At 31.7% G+C, this 15,065-nt stretch overlaps 1 protein-coding gene across 1 annotated transcript; it reads left to right on the forward strand.

Annotated features, from left to right (window-relative positions):
• Positions 1–3,387: 3,387 nt before the first annotated feature.
• LOC134261150 (uncharacterized) lies at positions 3,388–11,823 on the forward strand. The gene is made up of 5 exons (XM_062743607.1): positions 3,388–3,597; positions 5,858–5,922; positions 7,701–7,801; positions 10,716–10,871; positions 11,299–11,823. The coding sequence occupies exons 1-5, from the start codon at positions 3,547–3,549 to the stop codon at positions 11,493–11,495; spliced, it is 570 nt and encodes a 189-aa protein (XP_062599591.1). The 5' UTR covers positions 3,388–3,546; the 3' UTR covers positions 11,496–11,823.
• The last annotated feature ends 3,242 nt before the right edge of the window (positions 11,824–15,065 follow it).

The raw sequence follows: 15,065 nt of genomic DNA on the forward strand, positions 1-15,065 counted from the left end.
CTTTTTCTTCTTCTTTTCACATATCTTAAAAATATGAGTGAAAAAATAAATTATTAATAAAATATTAAAACAAGGAAATACAGAATTAAATGTGTAAAAGATGATATAAACCATATAATGGGGATTGACATCGCCTTGTACGCCTCCATTCTTTGTCCGTTAAAGGGATCCACAATGGTGGATCAAAGTTTATAAGTAGGATTACTTTGAAAAAAAAAATCTTTAAAGTTCTTTTTTTCTCGAGAACAGCAAAGCTGTGATTGGTCATCGTTATATGGAAGCATTCCTGGGAAGTGTATAGATTTAAGTATTTAAGTTTGTTGAAGTCATGACACCCAGGGGGGGGGGGGTGTAGGAATAATGCACTATGAGAAAAATCGTTACAATTCTTCACAAGAACAACAAAGGTCATTAAAATGCATCAAAAAGGTTATGTAGATGTAAATCTGTTCAAATCATGACCAATCCGGAGAACAGAGGAGCCATCAAAGTGGATCATTACAAAGGAATACTCAGTATAAAGGCTATATCAATATTTTTTTCTGAATCATCTTATAAATATAAAAGTCAATTTGTGTCTTATTAATTAAAAATTAAAAAACATCCTTAGGAAGTCTAAATTTAAGTTTGTTTAATACCCCCTCCCCTTAACCCACTTTAATTATATACATGAATATATTTAAATTTTTCAACACTGAACTGATTTTTGCTTTTACCTAGCCAGTTGCTCAGGTGAGCGATGTGACCCCTGGGTCTCTTGCTTTTAATTGGACAACACAGTTGAGACTACACAGCTTCATTTATCACTTAATTTTGTTTTATACTTTTATATGGTTCCTTCACAGTGTTGTATTATACTCAGGTGACTGTTAAGGCCCTTAATTTAGCCTGGGGCCACAATGAACCATTTGTAGGAGTTATCGTTCATAGGGAATGTACATTATATGTGTAGTTATTAGTTAATCATGTTAATGTGTAAAAAAAATTGAATTGAACGCTTTCGCCAGGATATATTTTCAGTAAATAAATAAATAAAAAGATAATTAAATATGCAAATTCATAAAAGACTGAATTAAATCATATTATAACTGAATCATAAAATCCATGACTATAAAACCCAGTTTCCTGAATAATTACAACATGCATAAGGTGTATACATTTTCGAAAAAGACGTATTTATGATTGGCCGAGAGATACAGGTTAATATCTCTATTGTGCGAGAGATACGGAGGACGGTGCAAGATAAATATATGTTAAAAAAAATATCAAAATGAATTAACAATACATTTATTAACTGTGTTCTCGGGAAAAATGCGTTTTGTCGACCCTCGAACCAAACAGTTTGGGTATTGACAAAACGCATGTTGCCCTCGAACTCAGTCAATAAATGTGTAATATTTCTATTGTACAAGATATACAGGGTAATATATCTATTGTACGAGATATATAGGGAAAAAGTTTTATTGTAAGAGAGTTGTAAGAACATTTTTTTATTGTACGAGAGATAAATGGTTATACAAGTATTTCTATTGTACGATTTATACAGGGCAATATTTGTATTTTACGAGATATACAGGGCCAAATTTCTGTTGCACGAGATATATAGGGCAATATTTCTATGGTGCAAGATATACAGGGTAATTTTTGTATTATACGAGATATACAGGGCAATGTTTATATTTTACGAGATATACAGGGCAATATTTGTATTTTACGAGATATACAGGGCAATATTTCTATTGTACGAGATATACAGCTAGGGCAATATTTCTATTGTACGAGAAATACAGGGTAATATTTGTATTGTACGAGATAAACAGGGTAATATTTCTATTGTACAAGATATACAGGGCAATACATGTATTTCTGTTGTATACAAGACATACAGGGCAATATTTCTATTGTACGAGAAATACAGGGCAATTTTTCTACAGACCAATATCTCTAATGTGTAAGAGATACATGTACAGGGCAATAATTATATTGTATGACAAACACAGGACAATGTTTTACTGTATGAGAAATACAGGACAATGTTTTACTGTATGAGAAATACAGGGCAATATTTTTATTGTATAAAATATACAGTGGTACGTATTGCTATACTGTTTTAGAGATGTATGGCGGATGGTATCGCGATTACGTTCTTGTACAGAGGCCTTGCTATTATGTTGTAAATTTTGCATTTACCTCCTGGCCCCTAGTATACTAGGTATTCAAAATTTACAAACATGATATTGCCCCTAGCCCACCCTGAATCTCTCAATAGATAACTCGTACTCTATAAATATCAATAATTTTAAAAAGAAAAATGAAATCAACAACATATTGACCAGAAAAGGTTTGATTATGCATAAAGTTTTTTGGCAGTTTGTAGTATTTGCAATATATCACTAGTACTTTTAAATTCACTTTCACATAATCTTTAGTTCTTCATGATTTTTAATTTTATTTGAATTTTTCAAAGAAATCTTTTAATGCAGCATCATAATAACACTTTTATTATAAATACTGATTTATAACAATGGTATTTTTTACTCAATAGATGTTCTAAGGCATGCATTTAAACTCTGGTAAAAGTTCGATATCCGTTCCGATCCCGGAAGCTGACCTCACAGAAAGTAACTGTTATCACTATTGTATATTATGCGGTTTTGCATATATCATATATATATATACAAAAAAAAAAAAAAAATCCTGTGTTTGTTACTGAAGTTAGTAATAAAACGTCATAGATTATCTTTGAAGAACTAAAGGTCGGTAGCCGTTACTCGTCCTTGGTCATTTATGTCGTGTATCGTAATCAATGATCCTTGGATTTCTATATATCTACTGCGAAGGGTGACCCGAAATACGATAAATTATTCAAACCAGATAGGATAGCGGCGGTATACGCTGTGACCTATATCGATTTCAATTCTGTGAAATGCGACCCCTTAAAAACGAGAAATACATGTAATTAAAACACACAGTCTATATAAACTTTAATCCGAAATCGTGACAAAATTTAAAAAACCGAGTACCACAGACCCTATGTAAAGACTTTATTGATTGATTGTTATAATCCTTATATATAAAAGTTATTAGCAATATAGATTGAAACGTGTGCCAACGTGTGGATTTTTTTTTAATGCATTGAAAGTACATTTAAATTTATCGATCTTTCACTCTTCTGTGTAAATTTTCTGTTCTACGACACACAAGACCCCTGGAATATCGGTTCATGTGAAGCCTCCGCTTGTGTACCCTTCTCTCCGACGGCTACAGCGAAGAAATGGGGGTCTTACACTACTCAGGAAGAATTTTACAAGACCAGAAAGCAAAATAAAATTCATCATCTCTTTTTTGTCTCATCATTGGATTTTAAACGCTTTATATATTTTCTTTGACAGGAGCAAAAGAGTTTGGCCTTTTGGAGTTTTCACTGACATTAACTTTACATTGTGTCTCTTGGAGTTTTTATTATAATAGGGTTCTGCAAAAATGACTTGATATTTGTGAAATGGTGTCAAAACTCGGTGATCGACAGAATTTGGATTTCGTATAATGGAAAATGTTAACTTTTGTATATTGGTAGCGCTTCTTGCTGAAATACAGGTTAGTATACAAACAAAATTTTACTCTTTGTTCTATTCCAGTAAAATCAAGTAAAATATTCCAATATTTCGCCTAAATAGGGACAGGGGTGTGCATAGGTGCGGATCCAGAACTTTGAGAAATGAGGACGACAGGAAATTGCAACCATTTTAATTTAAATTTGGGAATCGAGTGGTTCTCATTCAAATAAGTGCTTCTCGGTCAAAAATAAAGTTTACATATATGTGCATTGAAAATTGAGGTTTACCTTTTTTGTTGGTGTAGCCCCCCACTTTCAATTAGCCCCCCCCCCCCCCAACTCTCAATTTGCTTCCGACGCCTATGTGTATTTTATCAGTTAAGATTTTCCCCAATCATATATAAATAAAGATACGTACATTTGAATTTAATTCAACTTTAAGATAAAACTAAGGCATCAAAAGGTATATCTGAAACGAATGGAACGAGATAGATTTCCTCTGTAAGAGAATGGACATATATTACTTCATAGATGCAAACACTATTTAAAAAAATCTTTTCTACTAGCTTTTAATATGTGAAGAAAAATGAAAACAAGACGTCAACTGATATTAATATGTTAGGAGGCATTTTGTGTTTATAAAGATTGTTGCGATTTTATTTTAATTCATAAAGAAATAAATAGGCTTACAAGGGTACAGACAGAAATTAATAAGAAAGATTTTTATGTATAATACTTTATTATACCTATTTATACGTTTTATCCGTTACTACAATTATTCCTTAGTAATCTCATGATAATTATATCACTAAGTATATTGCATTTAATTTCGTAATCGGTGGCAGTTTAAATTTTCTGAATTAAGATAACTTGACCGTCGATAATATTTTTTCTTTTTCCTCTTAAAATTTACGAACAGCTTGTTGATTAGAAAAGCCACATATATAGGGTAGGGAATTCTATGATGTTTTTCCGTTTTTTTTTTCTTATTTTGTTTTTGAAATGACGTATTAAACTTTCTTGTTTCCTTTCCCAAATTTAAGTGGATTAACTTCTCTACATATACCTTTAAATTAATCTGAAACATTGGAATATATTTGCACTGTATACATTCAAAACAATCTATTCTATGAAACCATTTTAGCGTGATATATTCTAAATCCCCCGTGTTTACAAAAATTCGACGTAAACAAATCAAAAACAAAATACCGTGCCTTAATGAAAGGGTCCAATTTGATTAGTTTATCAAGAGAGATCTAGAAAAATTAATTAATTGTTAAAAAAGGATAATAAGGTTTCATTGATTGCTTTTTATTCGGGAAGGTAAAAGCCAAACAAAAATATAGTCAGAGATAAAAAGGGGAAAAAACTACTAACATATAACATTTTTGTGATTTGTCGAATTGTTATGATTTTCATCAATATTCTTATAGTCCCGTTGTAAACGTATATCAGTTTTATAAAATTATTATAAGCAACAGCATGGTAAACAAACAAACAAACAAAGTAGCTCCCTTTAAATAAAAACACAACCACTCGTCTTTATTTTCCCTTTTATTATTTTCTTGCTTCAGTGTTTTATTTTCATTGCCTTGCCAATTCTTTGAAAGCATTTCAAAAACACCTTATATAAATATATATACATGTACAATGTACTCTAATGCGAAATGTTAATGAGAAATCAATACGAGAGTTGTATGTTTTTCTAAAAATACCCCACATAAAACAATGTTCCAGCTGTAAAAATCATATTAGAATAGAATGGTCAAATATCGTCAGTAGTACGGGATAAAGGGGGCAAAGTGGCCCAAATTACACCCGACTCCTTAACTGTACCTAAATATACCAGTAAATGTGTGTTTATACAAAGATCAACAGGTCACTTAGTGGTCAGCCGCGGATCTTCTACTCACTGTTATGAAATGAACAAAACTTTATTAAAAATCGAAATCCCCATAATAAAATCAAAAGAGTTTACATGCATGAGATTCCTAAGTTGTCAAACGTTACCACAGAAAACTATCATTTCTATGGAAAAATCCTCTTAAACAAGATGTGTTTGTGAAACATTATGCCCCCGATGGTAACACAATTCTGGAGTGGGACGTAGACTAAAGTGGTATACACTTATCCTTGGCAGGGCAATCGTTATGGGCTAGGTTAAAGTTGACAAACGACAAACAGGACAAAAACAATATACCCCTGGAATCTTTCGATCCCGGGGCATAAAGAGGATAATTATAATATTATACTTTGAAGTTCATGTTAACATGTATATCTAATGGTGAAATCTATTTGTAGGTGGCATTTGCTTGCGAGGACGGAAGTAGTAATGATTCCTGTTGGTATACTTTTTGGTATGTTTGGTAAGTTTTCCGGTTCTATCAACTTACTTCCAGTTTTACCAGTACTCCATTTCCAGTCACTACCACCATGACCTATAAAGTTTGGCATTTTTATGAATCAAATCTTTGGTATGAAAACAATTTTAGTTTTTTTTCTGTTCATCTTAAATAATTACTATTTGTCCCCAGCACGAAACTCAACATTGTTAATAACAGAATCAATCCCCAAGAGCTCTATGAGACGGCATTTTTATGAATGATCAAATCTTTGGATATGATATTTGCATGTACTTTTGGCATTCTTGTCATTTGATTATTTGCAATATTTGAGTTATTACACATTTATTATTTGTAAAATGATGTTAAAGAAGGCACAGAATCCTTATTTTCCGATTATGATCAGTAGTACATGGCGGATGTGACCAGTCGGCAGGGAATGCTCACTCCTCCATGGCACCTGACCCCACCACTGATGTTTTGGAGGTCCGTGTTTGTTCTGCTCCAATTTTGTTTTGTTTACTGTTCGTTATCTCCATATATTGCACACTTTATATTTTCAAAAAAGATGAAAACAATCTGAATAGAAATGAAAATTACAATTTTTATTTCATAATTTATCTGCAAACAAACTTATGATTTTACATATTTTTCTTCCAATTGTAGATGATTAAATTTTAACATTTATATTCATTTCTTTCATTATTGTTTTGTTCACTTCAGGTTATTTTCTTAAAATACACATGTATTGTACTTTTTAACAATCCTTTTGTGTCAATTATAAAACCCGGAGTAAACGCCACCATATGCATTAAACGAAAGTTAAAAAAGCTTCAAGAATGTTCTTGGAGAATATCTGGAAAATTACTTGGTAAAAAAAAAGCTGCTTCTACTAGTCAGATTTTATTATTGGCAAAGGTAGAATCAAAAAGTTTATGTACATAGTCCATATAGTCAACGATGTTTGAACAGCATTATCATGTAAACGGCAGACGTATATTTACACGTTTATAAAAGATTGCAATGTCAGAATCCAATTCTGGAAAGGAAAACATTGTCAGTTACTGTAAGAATTGTATTCGAACTAAATTGGTTTAAAAAAACCCCCAAAAACCAATACATTGAAACTCCAGCTGCACTGATTCACGGCTAAAAAGTAATGGCTGACACTAAAATCGGAAGAATAATATTTGCGCAGCTTTTGTCTCATTCCGCAGATGATTATTTCGTAGGTAAGATGATATCCCTCCGCCGATGAAAATAGATCCTCATACAATTAAACAGAATCAGACTGAAAAGAAAATCAAACAGAGAGAATACCATGATTATTGCTCAGCAGTGCACAATTAATGTCTGTTTAATTTGCTCTTGTTTAAATCCTGGAGATGTTTATAGTCAATACATAAGGACATTGTCAACTACCTCGGACATAATGAGAAAAATGTGAACATTACGTCATAATTGTAAAGTAACCATAACTTTTTCTAGAGTATTTTAACCTCTATATAAATCTTCTTATATCCCAGTTTGTTTTTCTTGGTACCATCGAATTCAAGTTTAGAAAGTTTGACCCATATATTAAAGATATAGAATAGTGTTTAATATAACATACATGTATCACTTTTGTGTTTTAGGGTCGCTCTCGGACTTTTACATGTATCTATTTTGTGTTTTAGGGTCGCTCTCGGACTTTTACATGTATCTCTTTTGTGTTTTAGGATCGCTCTCGGACTTTTACATGTATCTCTTTTGTGTTTTAGGATCGCTCTCGGACTTTTACATGTATCTATTTTGTGTTTTAGGGTCGCTCTCGGACTTTTCATCACAGTATTAATCACCATGGTTATAGTTTATTACAAACATAAATGGTCCAAACGAAGAACGCGCGTGCGCAGAATAGCAGGTGAGTCACAATACTGAAAAAGAATACCTGTACCTGTAATCAAAGCGTACAATTACAAAAAGTCAAACAAGATGCAATATTGCTTATTATTATATAGTCTATTTATAGTCCCTATATAATCTATACAAACGCAAACAGTTCATAACACTACTTATTCACCGGATTTTAGGCCGTATTCACCGGAGGGTCAATACGCGTGCAACGGCATTGTGACGTCACAATCAAAACATCGAATAACGTTGTAAACAATGGTTGCAACGGCCGCAGCGAGCTACGTATCTGAGCAGGAAAATAATTATTCAAACCTATTTCAGGATTATTCTTTAATATTTGGACGTCTTACACATAGCGAAACTCGGAAAGGAAAATACGGAGGTTACAATCAGTAATCTGGAGATATTTTTTATTTTCAACAATGGAAGATCGCAAATCAAAATGGTGCGCAGAATACAGCATTACAATGTCTGAATCTATTCAAATACATGTACTATATAATAAAACAAACAAGGGCAATCTTTCGGTGTTGAAATGGTTTGTTATTCACCAGAAAAATATCATTTATTGACCTTGGCTTCGCTTTCGGTCAATATGAAAATTTTTCTTGAATAACAAACCATATTAACAAATGTGCTCCAGGTTCTTTGTAAATAAATAAATCAAACTATTCTCTCATAATCATCATGATTATGTACCGTATAAGTAGAATTTTTAGCGAGGATTTAATTTGGCATTATTAGCGAGGAGCCGAGATCGCTAAAATTGAATATCGCTAAAAATTAATTGCGTTTTATTTGAAATAGCTCCTTGAATGTGCATTTTAAAATCGCTAAAATAACATCTCGCTAAAATTAAATTACCAGTTTTTAAGGACAAATCATTAAATTTGCGTCTCGCTAAAATTTCCACTTATACGTACGGTATTTAAAAGTTAAGGTTTCATCAAAGTCCAACATGTCCAAAAAATTACTTTTACAATATAGCGCCAAAAGAATGCAAAGTATAACATGTAAAGTAAAACTTTTATATATCATAAATACATGTATATCATTGTTTAACAGACAGAAAGTAACACTTAAAAACAAATATTTAAAAATAAAAATTATCGAGAAAAAATTAATATATCAAAGCATTTGCAAATTTTACAAAATGCACCTGCTAAACTATGTAATTTTCGTGATAACCATCATTGCAGAAATATATTTTATGTTTATCATTGAAGGGCAAGTAGGACGTGAATTGTCTTTGGAAGGCTCTTATTAAAAGAATGACATGTTTAAATACAAGATCCTTATAAAATCCGCCATTTGCAATGTACTTTCGGTTTCAAAATAAACAAAGAAACAATTTTTCAGAGGCTATCGAAGTCTTAACTTGGCCTTTATTGATTCACATGTATATTTCCTGGAATGGTTTTCACTAAAAGTATGGAATTATAATTAGGTGCAGGTTTTAAAATTATGGTCATTTATGTTAAAGAATTATTCTCGATAAATATTTTTTATTGAATATTTTGTTCTTAAGTGGTACTTTCTATCTGTTAATCAATAATATATTTATAAACTGTAAAGGATTCAACTTTATTTATCATATCATTTTGGAGCCATTGTAAAAATAAATTTTTGGACGTGTTGATCTTTGATGGAACCTAATCGAATTTGACATAGAATCAAGTATACGATATTACGAATTTGTTATATAATTAAATTATATTTGAGCGTGTTATCATTAGAGAGAGAGAGAGAGAGAAATGGGGAGGGAGCATCAAACGGGAGACCAAAGCCTAGAGAGGATCTTACAAGGAACAGAAATCGATATTTTATTAAGTTTTGGGTAGGAACCTTGGCAAACAACCCCACATAAGTAAACATGGCACACACTGGCTTTCAGCTGATAATCTTAACACCCTTTCATTAGAATGTTAGCTTGTGTATTTGCTAAGATATATAAATGGGCGTGAAATTGTTTTACCTTTGACATACTGGGTAGAAATGATCAACTTACAATAGTACAAATTCGAAAGTTAAACATTTTCAGAACCCTTCTGAGTAAGTTCAAAAAACCAAAATTAGAATCAGTTAATGATTATCACTAATTCAGGCTTAAGATAACAGCATGTCGCTAGGATTTCTCCTTTAAATTCCGTCTTCAATACCACACACCAAGTTTAGTTAATTGCAACCTTGAATGATTTCAAACTGAAGAAAACACCAATACTTCAATTATGCTTTTAAAATGTTTTTTTACAGTAACATTTTACACAAGTTAAATATTTACATTCACAGAATAGATTTCCCTTTTCTCTTATAAACACGACCATTACCATTAATCAATGCATAAACGACACTAAGCAAGTCACGTGCATAGATTTCTAGAACAATGGCTGTTCCATCAATTATGCATACACTGATATATTCATCTATAACACAATATTTAATTTTACTTGAATTTTTTTCAAACAGATGTTAATATAAGAAATAAAATGTTTTTGTTTGTTTATAAGGGAATTAACGATGCAGCTATTACAGGAAAACATCACACACACGCTTACGCGGTTTTATTTTTTCTACAACAGCTGCAATTAAATCCCGTATTAACAGACCTAGATAACATTTTATTATTTTAATAAAGGAGCGTGCATAATATTAGTTAGAAATCGATAAATGATGGAAATGCATTTAAAACTAGACACAAGAAAACGGAGAAGGTCTCTTGTTTTAATTTCATTTTCTAATTATGAATTTCATGACTGATGTTTTAATTTGTGCATTTATAAAACAAAAGGATTTAAGAAAGGACTTTATTATTTATCGACCACGTACTTTTCTGCAAACAATTTTGAGCCTCCTTCTGATTTTACAAGATTTGACCTACGTTTTACATTTTAAATTCTAATCTAATTTAATGTATATTTCAGTTGTTCAGCCACAAAACCCCCCTCCTTACGATGCACCTAGCCAACTTCCTCCAAGCTACGAGGATTCTCTCAAACACACTGTTGCTATAAATATACCCGGATATAACATGATAGAAACGAGGCCGGTCATAAGCAGGGGCCATCATCTTATTAATGGTGAGCTAATTCACACAATCCCATTATATCTTGCTGTTACACAGAATTGTATATTATTGGAGCAAGTCAAAGGTTTTAATTGAATGCAATTTACTAGTATCTCAATGGAGATGCCAGACAAATACATATGTACACATATTTTAAATTATTTTTAAGTGCCTAGTTTATACACATATATTCAAACCACGGAAGAAAATTCTTATGTTTTTCTTAAAATGTATGTTAAGATATGGCTTAAATACTTCCGATTCCGCTTAAACATAACAGACAATCGTTCTATCAATTAATTACAGCAATCAATTACTACAATATCTCAAGTACTCAAGGAGCGCAAACACAAACGACAGAATGGGTCGTAGGTTTATATTTTGTACTGTGTTTAAAAAGGCTAAGTATAATCTATAAAAATATTTTTATTTATTTTCAGTCCATAGTGCCACTCAACAGAATTCCAGACAGTCTCATTCACGTGATGCAAGACAAATTCAGTCACGTGATGCCAGACAAGTTCAGTCACGTGATGCCAGACAAGTTCAGTCTCGTGACGCTAGAGAGGTTCAGTCCCGTGAAAGTTTGTTCTCGATGCCGCCAAATTACGATCACGTTACTTCAAGTAGAAGCTGATCCACCAGAAAGACTTTCATCTTTTACATCTCATGTATATGTCGAGAAAATAGAGGACTGAAGACTAGCGTGTATAAATCGGAAGAACTTGTCAAGGCGCATGTGCAATGAAATAGGAAGTTGACCTCCGTCCAAACATTATCACAATCTGTGATAGATATTTAATCCTGTTGAATTGAATTTTTGTTATTGTTTCAAATTGACTGACTTTACCTGTGATATTTAAGTTATTTTTTTCATGCTGAGAAAGGAACGTTTTACATAAGAACATCGTTGTTACAGTTGCGACAATGATATTGTTATTAGAAATTAAAGAGTGTTTTATTTTTATCGTTTTACAAAATAAATTCATGAATTTTGTTTACTTTGTTTACATACTAGTATTCCTTAAGTCAATGACATACGACATTTCTGAGATAAGGATACATGTACTACAGTTTCTCAGAGTTTTACTTACCGAATGCATTTCCTTGGGAGAGAGAAAGAAAGAAAGAGAAAGAGAGAAGAAAGAGACAGAGTGAAAAGAGAGAGAGAGAAAGTGAGGGAGAGTTTGGTTTTAAGAAACATATAAATCTTCTTAACAGACTTAATAATCTTTGACCTTAAACCGTTATAATTATGTATGTAACATAAGCAGCGATATATAGTGCTTAATTAGCTGAATTGTTTTTTTTTTAAATTATGTGATGGTAGCTAATATTATAACTAATTTATGTTTAAAGTAACTCTCTAAAATTCCGTTCTTTAACTTGCAGAATATTATCCAGTCAAGGTTTTAAATAAAACCATCGGTATTCTTCCGCAAACATCTCTAAATTCCATTCATACTCGAATATATTTCTGCAAATGGTCACAACTTGCTTTGATACATGTATTACGTTGACACATGGTTAGAATTGCTAATGAGGGCAAAATTAAATTTGAATACTTTCGAATTGAATTTTTAATTTTCTCTAAAAAATACTAGTTGGCAATTTCTTCAAACTATCAGGAACATCAAATACTAGTATGTAACTCTGGCGAAGGATAAAAACAGTTTTGTACCAATAATCAATTCATTTAATGAATACATGTGTATAGACTTATAAAATGAAGAAAATGATGTCACAACAAGAATATAATTCGGGTAATTTCAAGTAAGTTAAAAGCTGATAGTGGAAGATCTTAAAATGCAGTTAAGGATATCCGATCCTCAGCCAGGGAGGATAACTAAAAAAAAATAATATTTAATTTGAAATGCATCAAAATGAAACTTGAACCCTATAAGAGGAAAAAAAAATCAAACAGTGTTAGAGAAATAAGATTTTCTTGAATCCAGCCTTAGATATCAATGCTTATTAGCATGATATGAAATGAGAAGTGATCTGTGGTGTCTTGCAAAGTTAGCAAAAGTCTTCAACACTTTGTATTATAGAATACATGGCGGAAATAGAAGACAAAAAATACCAAATAAGAATAAACATCATGGCAATTTCTCTGAATCCCTGGATACCTATCGTTTTTTAACCTAAAATATATTTGTTTATCAATTTGCAATTAGAAAATGCATTGCTGATATTCCAATTCGCTTTTTCTGCAAAAATAATAAAGATTCGACAATTTTTCCTATATAATATGATTAACTTTTATGAAATACTGCGGATAAATGTACATAACTTTGTGGATTCAGAGAAACTTTTATGAGTATTTTTGATTACTTAACTGCTTATTTTATAAACTTGAGGATCGGACTACCTTTAAAAAGAAAATAGCTTTGAGCTCCCTTTTTCATTTTTTTTGCATCAAATTTATATAAGGTATCTTTCTTAAGTTAGAGTTATCAGAGTAAGTTTCATTTCAGAAACTCAGAGGTATGAACGTTTTAATTTAAAATTATTATACGTGAATAAATCATTTCTGAGTTGAGTAAAATTTCCCTCTCATGATCAGGGAAGTTATGTTGTTTCTCTAGAAACCCATAACGTTGTCCCTTTGCCCATTGATCTTTACACCAAAACGGATTGAAATTAAAAATACTGTAGAAACACAAATTTTCGTTGGAATAAAAGAGGAAAAGTCAAAAAGTACACAAATTGGCCTGATTTCAAAATAGGACAGTTTTGCCCCTGGATATATCTACAGACTATATATTCTTTCAGAACAACTTTCTTTTTTCAATATCTCTTTCATATTTTCTGTAAGAGGTCTTCAAAATAGCATATGTATATGGCCGAATTTCGTACATTTTCCGGAACGTCATAATGACTTTGTGAAATTTAACACTTCTGAGTTCTCATAAATAAAGTGGTAAATATTTATTAATTAATGAGAATTTGACAAAAAAGTGTTTTACAATGTATTCAAATAGTACTTTAACATTTTGTTTATAAAAGATAACTTAATTTGAAATTTTAACGTCAAGTATAAACAAGCTTAGGTACATGTACAAGTGAAAATGACAGCGTGTCCGTTTAGCGCCTGTGTGTTTATCGCGGCACACGTAAATAATTAGATACATTGTAACGTTTCATCATGGATATTGATAATGTTTTAAAATAATAAATTTATTAATAATTTACACAAACTTTATGCATTTGATATCTTAATCAACCTGTGTATAGCCAAATCGAGGAACGGAGCAACCGGGGGGGGGGGGGGGTAAATGTTAAAATAGAAATAGGTACCACATATAACGTAGAAAACAAGTGCTGCGTTTAATGTTTATTCCTCATATATACATGCACGAGGGGTATTAGAAAAGTTTGCGGACAAGTTCTATTGTAAGCGCGCTATTTCCACGAAACCGGTCAAACTTTTCCAGATAAAATCTTAACCTTTTTTCCAATTGATATACCAGAATTTGGTGCTCTCCGGCGATTATTGAAAAATATAGAGCTTTTTTATTTTGATAAAACTTGCTTCACGGAGCATGCCACATTTTGTCAAGTTTACAAAGACTCTTTATTAAATCAAAAATTGAACAATTGTAGCGCAAAGACATGTATGATATTTTACCTGCCGCTAAAGCATGCAGGAAACGTCACGTGGAGACATTTTGAACTAAATTGGAGGGTATATGACTGTTTTATAGCCGTTTATAAATGATCAATGCGTAAAAACACAGCCAAAAATCGGAACGTCATTGAGCGTCATGGAGCACTGCACTACGTAAAAATTTTGTGTGCAGTCAGGAAAATGTCTAAAAAGAGATTAGAATGTTCAAGATGCTGCCGGAAATTTCCTACATATGCAAAGAAGTTTTCAAATGGTTGTAGCTTGATAAGAATGGAAGGAGTACATTCTGAATGATTAACTTCATCGATACTTCAATACCCCCCTTATCGCATGGACGTTGCGTTGCGCCTATATGGTTTTGCATAATTTCCATACCTGATTAACTGCATAGACTTTTTTTTATTTTATAAGATTTCAATTATATCCGAATCAATACAAAATATATTATAGTAGAAAAGTGATATGTCTTGATATAGATATTCAATTTTAAAGTAGAACAAGATGTGTTTGTAAAACACTGATGCCCCCGTATGGCAACATAGCAAAGATTAAGCTTTTCTTAAATGCAAATTTAAT

This window comes from Saccostrea cucullata, unplaced genomic scaffold (assembly GCF_032062105.1).
Source record: "Saccostrea cucullata isolate Sc308-1 unplaced genomic scaffold, CSIRO_AGI_Scuc_v1 ctg12751, whole genome shotgun sequence".
Classification (NCBI taxonomy): domain Eukaryota; kingdom Metazoa; phylum Mollusca; class Bivalvia; order Ostreida; family Ostreidae; genus Saccostrea; species Saccostrea cuccullata.